The following is a 15,445-nucleotide window of genomic DNA, read 5'->3' on the forward strand; positions in this document are numbered from 1 at the left end:
GTAATTGTGCTCCTATCTCCCTCACTTCTGCCAGGATCTGTTTTCTGCCACGTTTGCTCACTCTTGTGGGAGTGGGATCCTGCTATGTTTTTACCAGCCAGCCCTCCTGAGCCATCAAGTCATCCCAGTGAACTGCATTTCCCCAAGACCTCTCCCCTTGCCAGCAGGACGCCCACCTGAGGTCAGAAGCAGCCTCACCAATATTAGGCCATGCATACCTCCTGCTATACCCCTGATGGGTCTGCCCAGCCTTGAATTTTCATCCCCTGATGCTCCTCATATCTGCATTCTACTTGGCGGACCACATTCTCTCCCATGAACTGCCAGTCATATCTCCTTGTATTAGCCCCACCTTGACCTGTTGCTCTGTCTGCTGGACTCTGGTTCTGCAGAAAAGCAGGGCATGTCCATAGCCAGCAGTGTACTATAAACTCCTGTGCACTTCCCCATCTTCACCTCCCACCCACAGCTCAAGGCATTTGGCCTTTTGATTGTCCCTAGAACTTTCTGACCTCAGGGCCTTTGCACGTGCTGTCATCGCTGCCTGGACAGCCTTTCCTCTGCTCTCCTTAGAGCTGACTCCTCATCCTTCAGATCTCACTCACATACGATCCTCCCAGAGGAGCTGTAACTAATCACTCCACCTGAAATGTATCTCCATTTTAGTTTCCTTAATACTTTAGTGTCTACACTGGAGACACTTTTTAGCACGTACCATAAGTTATAATTATTTATTGACTTTCTTTTCCACCAAAATTTAAGCCCCAAGGAGCATGTTTGTGCTGCTTATAGTATCTGTAGCCCTTCTCTTCCTGCTGGATATAGTGTTGCTTCTCAAGAAATAGTAATTGATCAGAGGAATGCACAAGTGTTTCAATGACTGGGTAACCGAATGAATGAAAGACGATGAAGAAAACAGTTTAAGACTGCTATTCTGTGTCTCTATATGTGCACTTCCTTGGAAAGGAAACTCACATTTCAGAACTCTCCTATATAACAGCTATTTCGTAATTAACCCTCACAAAAAGTCTATGAGGCAGGCATTTTAACTCCACTTTTTAAAAAGTGAAATCAAGGCTTACAGATGCAGCAATCTTGCCCAGGCTTACGTAACTAGCACAGCTGGAATTCAATTCTAGGCCTAGTTTAACTCCAAAGATGATGGCCTTTTCACCACTCTGAGTTTAAGACTTTAATAAATGTTCAAGCCAGTGTTAAGTATGGAAGCATCACTTTAGCAAGCAGCTCTGAGAAGCAGGCAATTTAATTTAGTCTTTGAAGAATTCAGGCTTAAATTTTGTCTTGAGATAAATACACATGCATTCAGAGTCTGATTACATTTGATCAAAGTTTGGCCTGGATCAAACATCTAGACCAAAAAATTTCTCTTTTCAAGCTAGTTGTCCCCCAGAGTTTATAGGAGAGACCCAAGTTCAGAGTCCCACAAATTTACCCTTAATTTCCAGCCACTGGATAACCATTTTCTGAGTGTTTACTGCATGCTAGGCACTGTGCATGCTGAGTTGGGAATACACAGAGAAGGCAGAAGTTTGCCATGACCATCCAGGAGCTCATGGGCTACAAGAGGAGACATCTATAAATGGATCAAACACAGAGTGATCACTGCTCCAATAGAGCAACTTACGAGCATTGGAAGATGACCCTCTGTTGAGGGTTGGCAGCAGAGGGAACCAGAGGGAACAGGATGTGCAAAGCCCTATGGTGGGAGGAAGACTGGGAAGCAGCCAGTGTGGCTGGACTATGAAAACAAAGGGCCGATTGCTTTGAGGTTGGGCTGGAGAGGCAAGTGGGAGTTGAACCACACGGACTCTTGGTTGGTGGGCTTCAGGTTGGTGGTCAGGTCTTCACCTTGCATTATGGGCTGGGTAATTGTGCTCCTGTCTCCCTCGCTTCTCCCCGGGTCTGTTTTCAGAGCAGAAATTGGCCAGGTGACAAAGGGAAGGCACTTCTCGGAGAATAGTATCACAGCTTGACCTAGGACAGTGAGAAGGCTTTGGGACACTAACCATGGCAATGAGGAGGCCCGGCCACTGGCTCCTTCTAGAAGGACCCTAAGACTGGCTATCACAACCAACAGCTAACATGGAGGTGGGTAGGCAGGGGAGAGGGGTGGCTCAAGGGCGACACAGCACTGGGCTTAGGAATATACATTTTATATCAGTGTTAAGCATTCAGTTCTGCTACTTACATGCTGTATGACCTTAGGTGAGTTACTTAGCCTCTCTGTGCCTCAGTTTCCCCAACTGTGTAAGGGGATGATGGTGATAACACCTACGTTTTCTTTATGAAGCTTGAATGAATTGATGCAAATGGAGCACAGAGCCCAGCTCATGGTAAGCTCTCGGTCCATGGTAGCTTTGACTGATTACCATTTTTCAAAATGCCCCAACTTCAAGTCTTTTGGTTGGGAAAAGGGCATGAAAAGAAAGAGTATGCAAAACCTCTCCAACTCAACCTTCAGGGTGGGTGGAGACACCAGCCCAGAAATTACTAGAGTTGAGGCTTGATGCTCTTGACCTTCCGAAGAGAGTGTGCCACACTCTTGAGCGCTTACTATGTCGCAAGTAGAATGCTAAGAACTTCCTAAGTGTTTCATCATTGAGACTGGGTCTTGCTCTGTGACCCAGGCTACATTTATGCCTCATGCTGATCCTCTGACTGTGGGGCCATCATTGTCCCCATTTGATGGACAAGGAAAATGAGACTTAGTGAGGTCAGGTGACTCGCCCCAGGGCCCACTGCATAGAGTGGGAAGACCTTAGTTTGTTCCATCACATCTAGAAACCAGACAAGGGCATCAAAGGCGAAGTAGGGTTTCGTAGGGTAAGTAGTAGCCAACCCCGAGGCGACTACCACTGTCACTTCTGTGCCATGCAGGTACCTGGCAGGGATGAGCAAAGCTGGGGGGTGCTTCCTTGGGCTTAACACTAGAAGGAGACACTTGTGGGTCTCCTTCACATTCAGGCCACCTGCCCCCTTCCACACTTCTCTCTCAGTATTTCTACAGTTGAATCATGTGCATGTCTGGGGGTCAACAGAACCACAAATCCCCTCCTTCCTGCCATCATTGCATCCTTTTGAAGGTCAGTGGCCGGGTGGAGGGTGGGAGGAGGGAGAGAAATTGGATTCTGAGGGGGAGAAGTTGGGCAGAGGCAGATATCATTCTCAGGACCTGAGCGTGAGGATGCTTTTGCTCTTTCTGTCAAACCATTCCAGCAGCTATTGCTCCTTTCAAGGGTAGAAATGTTCCTTCGGGTAAGAATTTCAAAATTGAAAAGCGCTCCATCTCTGTTGAGTCATGACAAATCCGATAAAAGGATTGTACTGAACCGGACTCAGTTGGATCTATTTAGAATGTTCCTGGTCCCATGAGCAACCTTGGGACTAGCCCTGTCTCAGTTAACACCCACACTGAAAAGCACTGCAGTAGCCCTTTTAATGAAATAATCATGAAAATCACAAATGGAGCTGGAAGGCTCATCAGAGGAACAAGGACCATCCTCATCATTTCTGTGCCCCCCGACTCTGGTTTCTGGGGGTGTTCACTGCCTGCATATGTATAATTATTACATGAAAGCAAGGAAGGCAGGGCAGAAGGCCAAATGCAGCAATTCCTTTGTGTGCTTTTTCCTGCTGCCATAAATCTCTGCGGATTTAAAAAGCAAACACAAATAGCCCCAGCTCGGGGATTATATGAGCCAAATTCAGCACAAGATATTTCAGAGTTGCTGATCCAAGACCTTCATGTCTGTCCTTCCTGTGTCCCCAGCCCCGGCCTCTGGATGGTGAATGCTGCCTCTTTCCTTCTTGATCACACAGATCAGGGAAGAATTTCTCTTGAGTGGCGGTAGGTTCCAACAGAGCCAGTGCTGAGAGAGAAACCCTTTGACCTTGCCAAGAAACGAATTCTCCTCTATGGTGACATTGCTGTCCAGCTGGGTCTTTGGCTCTCCACTCATATTTCTCTTTCTGAATCCCTTTTTCTCAGAACTCATCTGTGCCACAGCTTTAACCATCACAGGATGAGACTATTTCCGAGTGCCTGGCACTTAGTAGGTTTTGCACAGGGTGCCAAGCACGGTACCTGGTACACAATAAGCTTCTAATAGAGGACTAGACACAACACCTACTCCACCGTAGGCTTGTCACAGAGTGCCAAGCAGAGCAGCCAGCACATGACAGGTTTCTCACAGGGGGCCAAGCCCAGTGCTGATGTGTGGTAGGCTTCTTGGTAAGTGTTTACTATTAGTAGTTCCCATTTGTACTTAGCAATACTACCTCCAGGAATCCCTTCTAGATCCCTTTGTCCCTATTCTCTCCAGGTGATTAGACTCTTATTAATTTCCACCAGTTTTAAAATAAGCTCCTATTACGTTCCAGGCATCATGCTAGAAATGCAGGAGGTCGGTCTGATCTCTGCCTTTTCTCAGCTTATACCCCTTGGCTTCACCTATGACTGGAATCTGCAAGATTCAAGTCATTTGAACAATTAGCTGCTCCCCCTCGATCAGGAGTTTGAATCTTTCCTCTGTGGGCTTTGTGCTCCTTTGGCTAGAGATTGTGCTTTATCTCAGTTCCCTAACTTCCAGAGCCAGCTCACATCAGTCATTTGGAAAATGCTCGAAGTGGGTGGTTGTTTTTTTTAAATCATTGAGACTGGGTCTTGTTCTGTTGCCCAGGCTGCAGTGCAGTGGCATGATCATAGCTCACTGCAGCCTCAAACTCCTAGGCTCAAGAGATCCTCTTGTCTCAGCCTCCCAAGTAGCTGGGACTACAGATGTACACCACTACACCCAACTAATTGTTTTTTAGAGATAGGAGTCTCATTATGTCACCCAGGTTCATCTCAAACTCCTGGCCCCAAGTGATCCTCCAGCCTTGGCTTCTTAAAGTGCTGGGATTATAGGCGTGAACTACCACACCCAGCCTAAGGGAGGGGCTTTGTACTCACTGGAGCTCCAGTCCCACTTTCCCAGGCCTGTTGTGCAGGCCCCCTGGAGTTCTCACTTTCACACTATATTTATCTTGTCTAAAGGAAGTCAAGCTTCCATTGCTCATTGTCTAATAACAACAAAAAGGAAAAGAAGTCTTGGTCTCATCTTGCAGTATTTTCCCTAGTCACAGTCATTCTGTCTTGTTCTCCTTCAAAATCACTATAGGCACTGCCTCTCCCTTCCCCTTTCTGCTACTCATTCTCCTGATTTTGGAGATCTCTTCTCTTACTCATCCTGTACATGGCAGCCAGATCAGTTTTTTTGTGGATTCGCCTTTCAAAACAGTGCTTAAGTGCTTCAAATCTGCAAGGAACTCTACATTTCTGACATAATGCAATGTTTACTCCATTTAAGAGCTTTCAAGAGCCTCATCAATCTAGCCCAGTTCTCCACTAGGGTCTGGAGACGTTTCATATTTTCATGACTTGAAGGGCAGGGGGGTGCTACTGGCATCTAATGGGTAGAGACCAGGGATGCTGCTCAACATCTACAATGCACAAGGCGGTGCCCCCCCGACAGCAGAATGAGCCTGACCCAAATGTCCACAGTGCTGAGGTTGGAAGCTCTGATCTAACCCCGTCCTAGCATCTGAACACCTCACAAAACCACATGCTTTAATACAGGCAATCTGGCTTCCTCCCTGGCTGAGGAGCAAGCTGCCCTCACTTCCTTTGTGAGAGTAAGAGTGGGTGCTAGAAAGATCACAAACTCTGGAACTACAGCCACCCGGGACTGAGTCCCGTCACACCTATTTGTGTGACATTTACTTAACCAGACTTGCCTTGCCTCCCTCTGAAAAATAAGCACAGTGTTTACTTCATAAAATGTGTAAGACCCCAAAGAGAGCTCCCACGTGTTCTTCAGGCTTCCATTTAGGCATTGCTCACCTGTGCCCCCACACTGCTGTGTACTTCCCTATCAGCTGTCAACCCCATCAAGACGATCAGGGGGATTTGCTTGTTTTGCTCACCACTGTATTTTCATAGTCTGTTCGTAGGCATCGCTAATATAGATGGTCCTCCATTTACAATGGCCTCACTTAATATTTTTTCAACTTTGTGATGTACCCATACAACCGTTCAGTTTCTCACTTTCAGTACAGTATTTCGCAAGCATTAAGAACCCTGAGTTGTGTATACCTGACTGCACACAACTCGAGGTTTTCAACACTTTATTGTAAAATAGGCTTTGTGTTAGATTATTTTGCCCAACTGTAGGCTAATGTAAATTTAGGGTAGACTAAGCTAAGCTATGATATTCAGTAGGTTAGGTGTATTAAATACATTTTTGACTCATGATATATTTTAAACTTATGATGAGTTTACAAGGATGTAACGCCATTGTAAGTTGAGAAGCATCTGTACAGGAATAAATGAAAAAACAAAAGGTCTGAAAGAATAATGTGTACCCTTTTCCCACCCAATGAAGTTTTAAAATGTTGTGTATTGTGGGTTTTCTTTTCTTTCTTTCTTTCTTTTTTTTTTTTCTATTAAGATAGTCTCTTTCTGTTGCCCAGGCTGGAGTGCAGTGGCATAATCTTGGCTCACTGCAGCCTCCACCTCCTGGGTTCAAGCAATTCTCCTGCCTCAGTCCCCTGAGTAGCTGGGATTACAGGCATGCACCACCACACCCGGCTAAGTTTTGTATTTTTAGTAGAGACGGGGTTTCACCATCTTGGCCAGGCTGGTCTTGAACTGCTGACCTCAAGTGATCTTCCTGCCTCGGCCTCCCTAAAGTCCTGGATTTACAGGCATGAGCCACTTAAGCCCGGCCTTAAATATATTTTTGACTCATGATATTGTAAGCTTCTGATGGGTTTACAGGGATGTAACTCCATTGTAAATCGAGAAGCATCTCTACATGAATGAATGCATGAATGAATGAACAAATCGTCTGAAATAATACTGTGTACCCATTTCTACCCAACAAAGTTTTAAAATGTTGTTTGATTTTTTTAAAGGCAGGTTTTTTCAATAGCTTTGAGATATAATTGACATACAATAAACTGTACATATTTAAAGTGTACAATTTGATGAGAGATGAAATATGTTCACACCTGTGAAACCCTCACCACCATCCATGTAATGAACATATCCTTCACACCCAAAAGTTGCCTTGAGTCCTCTTGTAAACCAAGAGGAGTTTTGCAGAATAGAAAGCTGATAGAATCGCACATTTCCAAGGCCAAATCTAGTCCTACCTCTCAATTTCCTTATCTGTAAAATGAGGAATGTTCACCTTGCAGGGTTGTCTCAAGTGCACATAAAATGGTCTAATTGAACTCGTAGCAGGACGGCAGGAGATCAACAAAGCGTGGCTATTATTATCTGCCCTGTTTTGTCCGAGATTCCCTTGTGTGGATTCTCTCACGCTTCCCTCCACCTACTGAAATCGATCGCAACCTTCAAGTGCACCTGAGGGGCTGTCCACCTTGACATGCTCTCTCTGATCTTTCTCTTTTCCTTATTTCTAAAGCCCTTGCAGTTAGGTACACACAACTCAAGGTTTCTAACGCTTTGGCTTGGTTTCACTCATAATCATCTCTCTCCTCCTAAAGAGAGAGAAAGTAACTGATGTAAAGGTTAGGTCTGTATCATAAATATGTTTTTTTTTCTATTCCCTTTACAACACCTGCCTCAAGGCTGAGAATGTGTTCAAAGGAGGCTTCCTGATTCACCTGCTTATAAAAGAGTTTTCATCTCCAGAAATTTTATCTTTTTATTTTTTTCTGCTTCATTGTACACATAATAGTGTAACAATATCTGTGATCAAAAAATAAAGAGAAATCACTCTGCATTCCACTCCTATTGCATGTTGGCAGTTGGATATTTTCCTTTTCCTTTCATTTTAGGTCTACATGCACTGAGAATTTGTACAAAGCTGTGATCACAGAGTAGACGGAATTTGGCATTCTGCTTTTTTCACTCAATGTGCTACCATGGGCATCTTTTTCATTTTGTGGCTATCTTCATAATTATCATTTTTTAAGGGACTGCACAATACTCAAGTATGTGGGTGTAGCATAATCGACTGAACTGTTTCCCTTCTGTTGATTGTGGAGGCTGGTTCTGAATTTTCACTATTGCAGACAATGCTGTAATTCACTCTGTCAACATGTGCTGAGCACTTACAATGAAGCAGAAGCAGTGTTTGGCTCTGTAACAGGCAGCCTTGTACCTGTAGCTTTGCTCTTCTTATTTCCTGAGTGTAGGTTTGCTGGGATGGAGGGTCATGTAAACGTATTTGTAACTTCCTGGGCAGTCTGAGTGTAATCCCAAGATCTCTATTTAAAAACACAATGAATTGTGGGAAGTCACCTTTGAAGGAAGGTGAGGGTGAGGTGGGTCTCAAATGCCTTCTGTTCCTCTGACATTAGCAGACACCAGTGATTTGGGGGCTAAGAGAGTAGATCTAGGACAGTGGGAAGATGAGAGGATGGGAAGGATGTGGAGGAAATGGGGCAGGCAGGAGTTCCCTGGTTACGGGCTATTAGTTTTTCAGAAGAGATGCCATCTCCCTTCTCTTCCCACTCCCCACATCCTGCCAGCTGCACTGGCCTCCTTTCAGGTTCATAAGTTCAGCAAGCTTTTCCCGATGTGGGACCCTAGCCCATGCCATCCCTGCTAGTCAGAAATGCTCTTCCTTTGGCCAACTTCTCACCCCTCAACTCTCAGCCAAAATCCCACTCTATGATTGACAGTGTTTCTGATTTCTCCATCAGTAAGTATTCAGGAGCACCTTGCATTTCACTACCAGAGCACATGTCGAAAATGTGAATCAGTTATTTCTCTTTATGGTTTTATTTTTTGTCCCCTCTCCTTCCATTAAGACTACATTCCACAAGGACAGTGACTCTCAAGGTGGTATTGCTGGATCTCTGGCCCTGGCACAGTCTCCAGGCCATCACAGACACAAAGCACAGATGTATTAAGCAATTGTATGCATGCATACATGAAAGAATGCTTGCAAAAATATCACGTAAGGAAGTCAAAGAAAAAATGACTGAACGGACAATGATAGTTCGTTTTCCAGACCACAGCTTAAGAGACTTGAGTTAAAGATAGGAAGAACTGACCGGGCGTGGTGGCTCACGCCTGTAATCCCAGCACTTTGGAGGCGGGCGGATCACGAGGTCAGGAGATCGAGACCATCCTGGCTAACCCCATCTCTGCTAAAAATACAAAAAATTAGCCAGGCATGGTGGCGGGCGCCTGTAGTCCCAGCTATTCGGGAGGCTGAGGCAGGAGAATGGTGTGAACCCGGGAGGCAGAGCTTGCAGTGAGCGGAGACTGTACCACTGCACTCCAGCTTGGGCAACACAGCAAGGCTCTGTCTCAAAAGAAAAAAAACGTACCTGAGAGCTATGGAACTGGGCAAATGGATGTCCTCAGAATTAGTCTGCAGCCTCTAGACATCTGAGAAACAGAGGGTCAACTTCTAATATCTAGCTTTAAGCTTTCCTTTCACATCCTGCTGGAACTATTGGGACAACCTTAAATTATACGCAATGCTCTGCATTCAAAATTTAAAAATAAATCTGAAAACTCAGACCATCAGAACACCCCCTTTTTAAGAAACTTCCCAAGTTTCACCAAATCTGTTCTAAAACTATCACCTCAAATAACTAGCTCTCCCATCCACTTTTCCTTCAGTTTTCCCAGCTTAATCTGTGATTTGAAGAAAATTGTTTCCTTTTTCAGACAGGCTTTTGCTGTCTGTCACCCATGCTGGAGTGCAGTGGCATGATAGCTCACTGCAACCTCTACCCCCAGGATCAAGCAATCCACCCACCTCAGCCTTCTGAGTAGCTTGAGACTACAGGCATGCATCACCATGCTCAGCTAAGTTTTGTATTTTTGGAGGGGGGTGCAGGTAGAGATGGGGCTTCACCATGTTGGCTAGGCTGGTCTCAAACTCCTGGGCTCAAGTGATCTGCCCTCCTTGACCTCCCAAAGTGTTGGGATTATAGGCATGAGCCACTGTGCCCAGCCTTGTTTCTTTATTATGATTCTATCTGGACTACGTAATACCTTTGTATGTAGCAATTTTGTGTTGGAAAATGAGAATGCCGAAACAATGGCTCTGGCCCAAATCTGAATCCTCTCAGGAGCTGTGAGTGGCATGGACCCTGAGAACAAGCCTGGAGCCCAGAGCAACAGCCAGAGTGAGACACACAAAATCATCTGAAACCATGATGGCAGCTGGGTCTCCATCTGATTCTCTGTGTTAACACACATGTGGTCATGATCAATAACTTCAGAATCACAGGTTATAAACCACCATTCCCCCAGGTGACTGCAACAACCAGCACATGATCTTGCAGTCCCAGCCTCTCTCCTCCCATCCATCCCCTCGGCACCACCAGTGATTGTTCAAAACTCAAGTCAATCATAGCTCCACTTCAGTTCGTCAGTGGCTCTTGGTCACACCCAAGTTGGAGTCCACATTTGCTAGATTGGTGTACATGGTCTTTATGTGCATGATACCTGTCTCCTTGCTCAGCCTCACCTCATGCCCCTCCTTCCCTTTCCCGCCAGATGTCCCTGTGCCAATACCTATAATTAGATGAGATAACAAGACATCCCTGGACTTGCACCCTAGTAAGCCTTCTTGTAGTTGTCCCCGCCTCTGAGGCTCTTGAGTTCCTCAGTATGCATGCACAAGACTTTCCTTTCCCAGAGCAGCAGCCCCCTCCCTGCCCCTTTCTTCCTATGCGTAATTCTGGCTCATGCTTCACTCTTCAGAGAGGTGCTATCTGTACAGGAAAATCACGGGCTCCAAAGTTGAAATGCCTGACTTGACTCCAGGCTCCACCCTTTACTGCCAGTGTCAGGCCTTTCTGGGTGCACACAATGACAAGGTTTCTCAATTTGCTTTCAGTAAGGCGTAGCCAATGACCTGAGTAGTAGTGCTAGACTATGAGAAGGGTGTGTGTTCCTTCTGGGACTGACCCAAAAAACCTCCTCTTCATGACCCTTTGGTGCTCTCTGCCCATCTGTTGGCTAGAAGCTAAGGACCTTAAGACCCAAGACAATAGGGGAACCATAAGATGAAAAGAGCCTGGGTCTCTGAATGCTCTTACAGAAGATCATCTACCGAATATCCACCTTAAGCTGTCATGTGAATGAATGAGAAATAAACTTCTATGCATTAAGATGGTCAAATAGGAGCTAGCGTAACTTTAATACATTAGCTTTGCAAGTTACTTAGCCGATTCGTTCCTTGGTGATAATGGGGTAAAGGGGATTAAATGAACTAATGCATTTGAAGTATTTGGCTCAGAGCTAATAATACTAAGCTCCCAATATATGTTTGTTATATATTACTATTATTATTATTATTATTATGATCCCTCCTTTAAATAAGTGCTACTGCTCTTTGAGAGCACAGCAAGGGCCAGCCTAGTGCTTTTTCAAAAGCAAACATCTTACCTTTTAACTTCTTGCACATAGTCTGCATTTCTGTCAAAGAGGTGGGTCACAGAGTCTTTGATTGCTTCATGCTTGAAAGTAGAGGCTGTTCCAAAGACAGTCACATTGGGGACAGTGGAACACAGCTGAGCCACAGCTTGACCCTGGAAGGAAAAGACAATAGCTATGTCACACATAGGAGCCACCAGTGCATAGCCAATCTTGCTGGGTGTAGAGCAGGATTTCTCCATTTGCACTATTTTTTTTTTTTTTTTTTAAAAGCAATGGAGTCTCACTCTGTCACTCAGGCTGGAATGGAGTGTGCAATGGAGTGATCTCAGCTCACTGCAGCCTCTGCCTCCTGGATTCTAGCCATTTTCCTGCCTCAGCCTCCCAAGTAGCTGGGACTACAGGCACATGCTGCCACACCCAGCTAATTTTTTGTATTTTTCTTAGAGATGGGGTTTCACCGTGTTGCCCAGGCTGGTCTCAAACTCCTGAGCTCAGGCAATCCACCCTCCTCAGCCTCCCAAACCTCAGCCTCTAAAACCAAGTGTTGTCTATTTCTGGTGTTCCATCTACCATTTTAAGGAGGAAAACTATTCTACCAGAGTCATCTGCGATGTTAATTTCTGCCTATCACCTTATTTTCCTGTCTTCATGCTGGCGGACTAAATCAGGTTGGCAGGTCAATTTATGGAAATGTTATCTTATCACGCATTGCAATTAAAGGAAACGTTGAGAAAATCGTAGAATGTCAGAGTTGGAAGATCATCCAATTACCCCCTCCCCATGACTGCTCTATAGATAAAGGAAAAGACATTCAGAAAGGTTAAGGTTACCCATTTTTTCAGAGGCAAATCTGCGATTCAAAGTAAGGTGTCCTGGTTTCCAGTTATTGCCATTTTCCATTGTGTTATGCCGTCTACTTATTTTGACATTTTAAGCTAAGCAGGCTCTAAAGTTCCTACCTAAAGTAGACATGTTGCTGGCACATCCCCTTGGAGGTCAACATTTCAGAATATGGGCATGAACCTGAGACTCTGGACAGGCTATAGTTTTCTGTCCAAAGAATAGCATTGATATTTGTTTAATTCTCCTGCCTTCTAGATTTTATAAAACAAAGAGAGGACTATGTTTTCTAGGGAGTGTAAATATCAGCAACCAATGCAGCAATTCTCTAAAATTTGCTGGCCTCAGAGATGTCACAGTTACAGCTCCATATGGACAGGGCTTGCTATGATAACCTTCTTAGTACTAGGACAGGAAATTACAATTAGTTCCAGTATCCCTGTATTCCCTTCTGCCCTCTGTCCTTAGGTAAAGAGGACGTACATTCATTCAACTATTTTTCAGATTTCCATTCTGTACTGCTTGCACTGTGCTATGGATGCCAGGGTGTCCAAAGTGATTGGCATGTGTAAATCTCCAGTCCCAAGTTGCCCACTGAGTCCTGGACTTGCATCTCTATCGTTTTGGCATTTGTCTGCACCTGGCTCTCCCATAAGCAACACATCACACTCAACTGATCTAAACCTAACTCGTGCCCATCTCTGAATGAATGAGTCAGTTTCCTAGTGCTGCTGTAACAAAGTTCTACAGACCCAGTGGCTTAAACATCAGAAATTCCTTTTCTCACAGTTCTGGAGGCACAAAGTCTAAAATCAAGGTATTGGCAGGGTTGGCTCCTTCTGAGGGCTGTGAGCGAAAGATCTATTCCAGGGCTTTCTTCTCGGCTTGTAGATGTGCCTCTTCTCCCTGCGTCTCTCCTCTCCGTCTTCCCTGTGCCTCTTCTCCCTGCGTCTCTCCACTCCGTCTTCCCTCTATGACGCTCTGTGTCTGAATTTCCCCTTCTCATAAGGACACCGGCCATATTGGATGAGGGCCCACTCCAATGACCTCTATGTAACTTATTTGCCTTTGTAAAGACCCTATCTCCAAATAAAGTGACATTCTGAGGTGCTGGGGGTTAGGGCTTCAGCATAAGAATTTGGAGTGGTGGGGGTGGGATGCAATTTAACCGGTAACACTCCTCTTACTGTGTTTCCTGCTTCAGTGGATGGACTGCACCATTCCCCAGTGCTAAAGCCAGGAATCTGGGCCGCATCGTGGCCTCCTCTTCCTCCCGCGCCCCCACGTCCCTATATTCAGCAACTGCGTTATCTCTTTATCCTCGACAGCTCTCATGACTGTCTCTTAGTCTGGGTGGTCACGCTTCTCACCCTGGACTATACCTGGCTGTTTCCAACAGTCCTTCTGTGGTCAGAGTGACAGTTCTCAAATACAACACTGAACATGTCACTATTTATTTTGGACTTCCCAATGTCCATCACAGCTTTCAGAATAAAATGCACACCACCTAGTTTATCACACAAGGCTGGCCCCTATTATCTGACCCAGTCTTCCTCATTCACTTACTTCCTCCACTTTTCCAATCTCCACTCCCTAACACACACAGAACTTCAGCCACCACGACTAGCGTTTGCCACGAGCATGGCATTATGCAGCCCTCAACCCTGGCATTCTCAGAATGACCTTTCATCTTACTTTTGTTTGTTATTACAGACAGGGTCTCACTCTGTCACCCAGGTTGCAGTGTAGTGACTCAATCATTGCTCACTGCAACCTTGAACTCCTGGGCTCAAGTGATCGTCCCATGTCAGCCTCTCCAGTAGCTGGGACTACAGGTACATGCCACCACACCCAAATAGTTGTTTTTTTTTTTTTTTTTTTTTTGAGACAGAGTTTCACTCTTGTTGCCCAGGCTGGGGTGCAGCAGTACAATCTCGGCTCACCACAACCTCCGCCTCCTGGGTTCAAGCAATTCTTCTGCCTCAGACTCCTGAGTAGCTAGGATTACAGGTATGCGCCACCATGCCTGGCTAATTTTGTATTTTTAGTAGAGACAGGGTTTCTCCATGTTGGTCAGGCTGGTCTCGAACTCCCGACCTCAGGTGATTTGCCTGCCTCGGCCTCCCAAGGTGCTGGGATTACAGGTGTGAGCCACTGCACCCAGCCTTTAAAAAAATTTTTTTTTGTAAAGATGGGGTCTCACTATGTTACCCAGGCTGGTCTAGAATTCCTGGCCTCAAGTGATCCACCTATCTTGGTTTCCCAAAGCACTAGGATTACAGGCATGAGCCATTGTGCCCAGCCTCACCTTAGTTTACCGAGGAAGAAGCTGAGGTTTATAGAGGGTACGTGCCTGCTCCAACACCACTAGAGTAACAGCTTGATCTGCTTCACTTCTGGCTGCCACACGTACCAGCTGAGCAACGTATTGGCACCTCTGTTCACTCATCTAAAATATTTGTATAGCAATACTCTACACGGTCTATGTTTACTGTGAGATTACATGATATAATGCATCCAAGTGCCTAGAACAATCAGTGCTCAATACGTACTTGCTATCACTACTCCTAAGTCCTCTCTGACTATTTTTCTTGGTCTTACTATATTCGCAGTAGCAGCATATCCATTATCCTGCCATCAGATCCTGCAATGACTATGCTATTTTAGCATCAATGCCAGTTTCCCCACATGCTTTCCTCCTTCTTATTATGCCCTCCCTTCCTCTTTTTTCTTCCAATCAGAGCCATTCCCACTCAGGCATCTCCATCCCCAGGAATCCTTTCCAGCATGCCAGATAGAGTCGGTTGCCCTCTTTTGTGCCCCTGTTGACTTGTGGTTCCTTTCTCCCAAAGCGTGGCTACCACAGCCTCTGTGGCTTCTGCCTGCCCCATCTGTGAGCTCTGTGGGGGCAGGGACTGTGTCTCCACTGGCCCTCTGCCTCTGTGCCCAGGGCAGAGCCTGACACACAGTAAATGTCTGGTAAAACTTGGTGGACAGATGCATGGGAAACTGGAGGAGTTGAGTGCATGGGGGCAGCCCTTCCCAATCGTTTTGCAGCCTTCATGTCCTTTAGTGTTGTAGAGTTGGACTAAAGCGTAGATTTAATTAACCTATGCAGGTTCTGACTCAAGCAGAACTTCACTATTTCTATTTTAAAGAAAAACATGC

At 45.4% G+C, this 15,445-nt stretch overlaps 1 protein-coding gene across 2 annotated transcripts in view; it reads right to left on the reverse strand.

Annotated features, from left to right (window-relative positions):
• Nucleotides 1-15,445, reverse strand: part of VAT1L (vesicle amine transport 1-like) — a 224,022-nt gene that overhangs the window by 139,760 nt on the left and 68,817 nt on the right. For both annotated transcript variants that reach the window (XM_011990093.1, XM_011990091.1), the window contains exon 4: nt 11,447-11,589. In XM_011990093.1, coding sequence (XP_011845483.1) covers nt 11,447-11,589 — 143 coding nt within the window. The remainder of the gene's footprint in view (nt 1-11,446; nt 11,590-15,445) is intronic.

Source organism: Mandrillus leucophaeus, unplaced genomic scaffold (genome assembly GCF_000951045.1).
Source record: "Mandrillus leucophaeus isolate KB7577 unplaced genomic scaffold, Mleu.le_1.0 Scaffold37, whole genome shotgun sequence".
NCBI lineage: Eukaryota > Metazoa > Chordata > Mammalia > Primates > Cercopithecidae > Mandrillus > Mandrillus leucophaeus.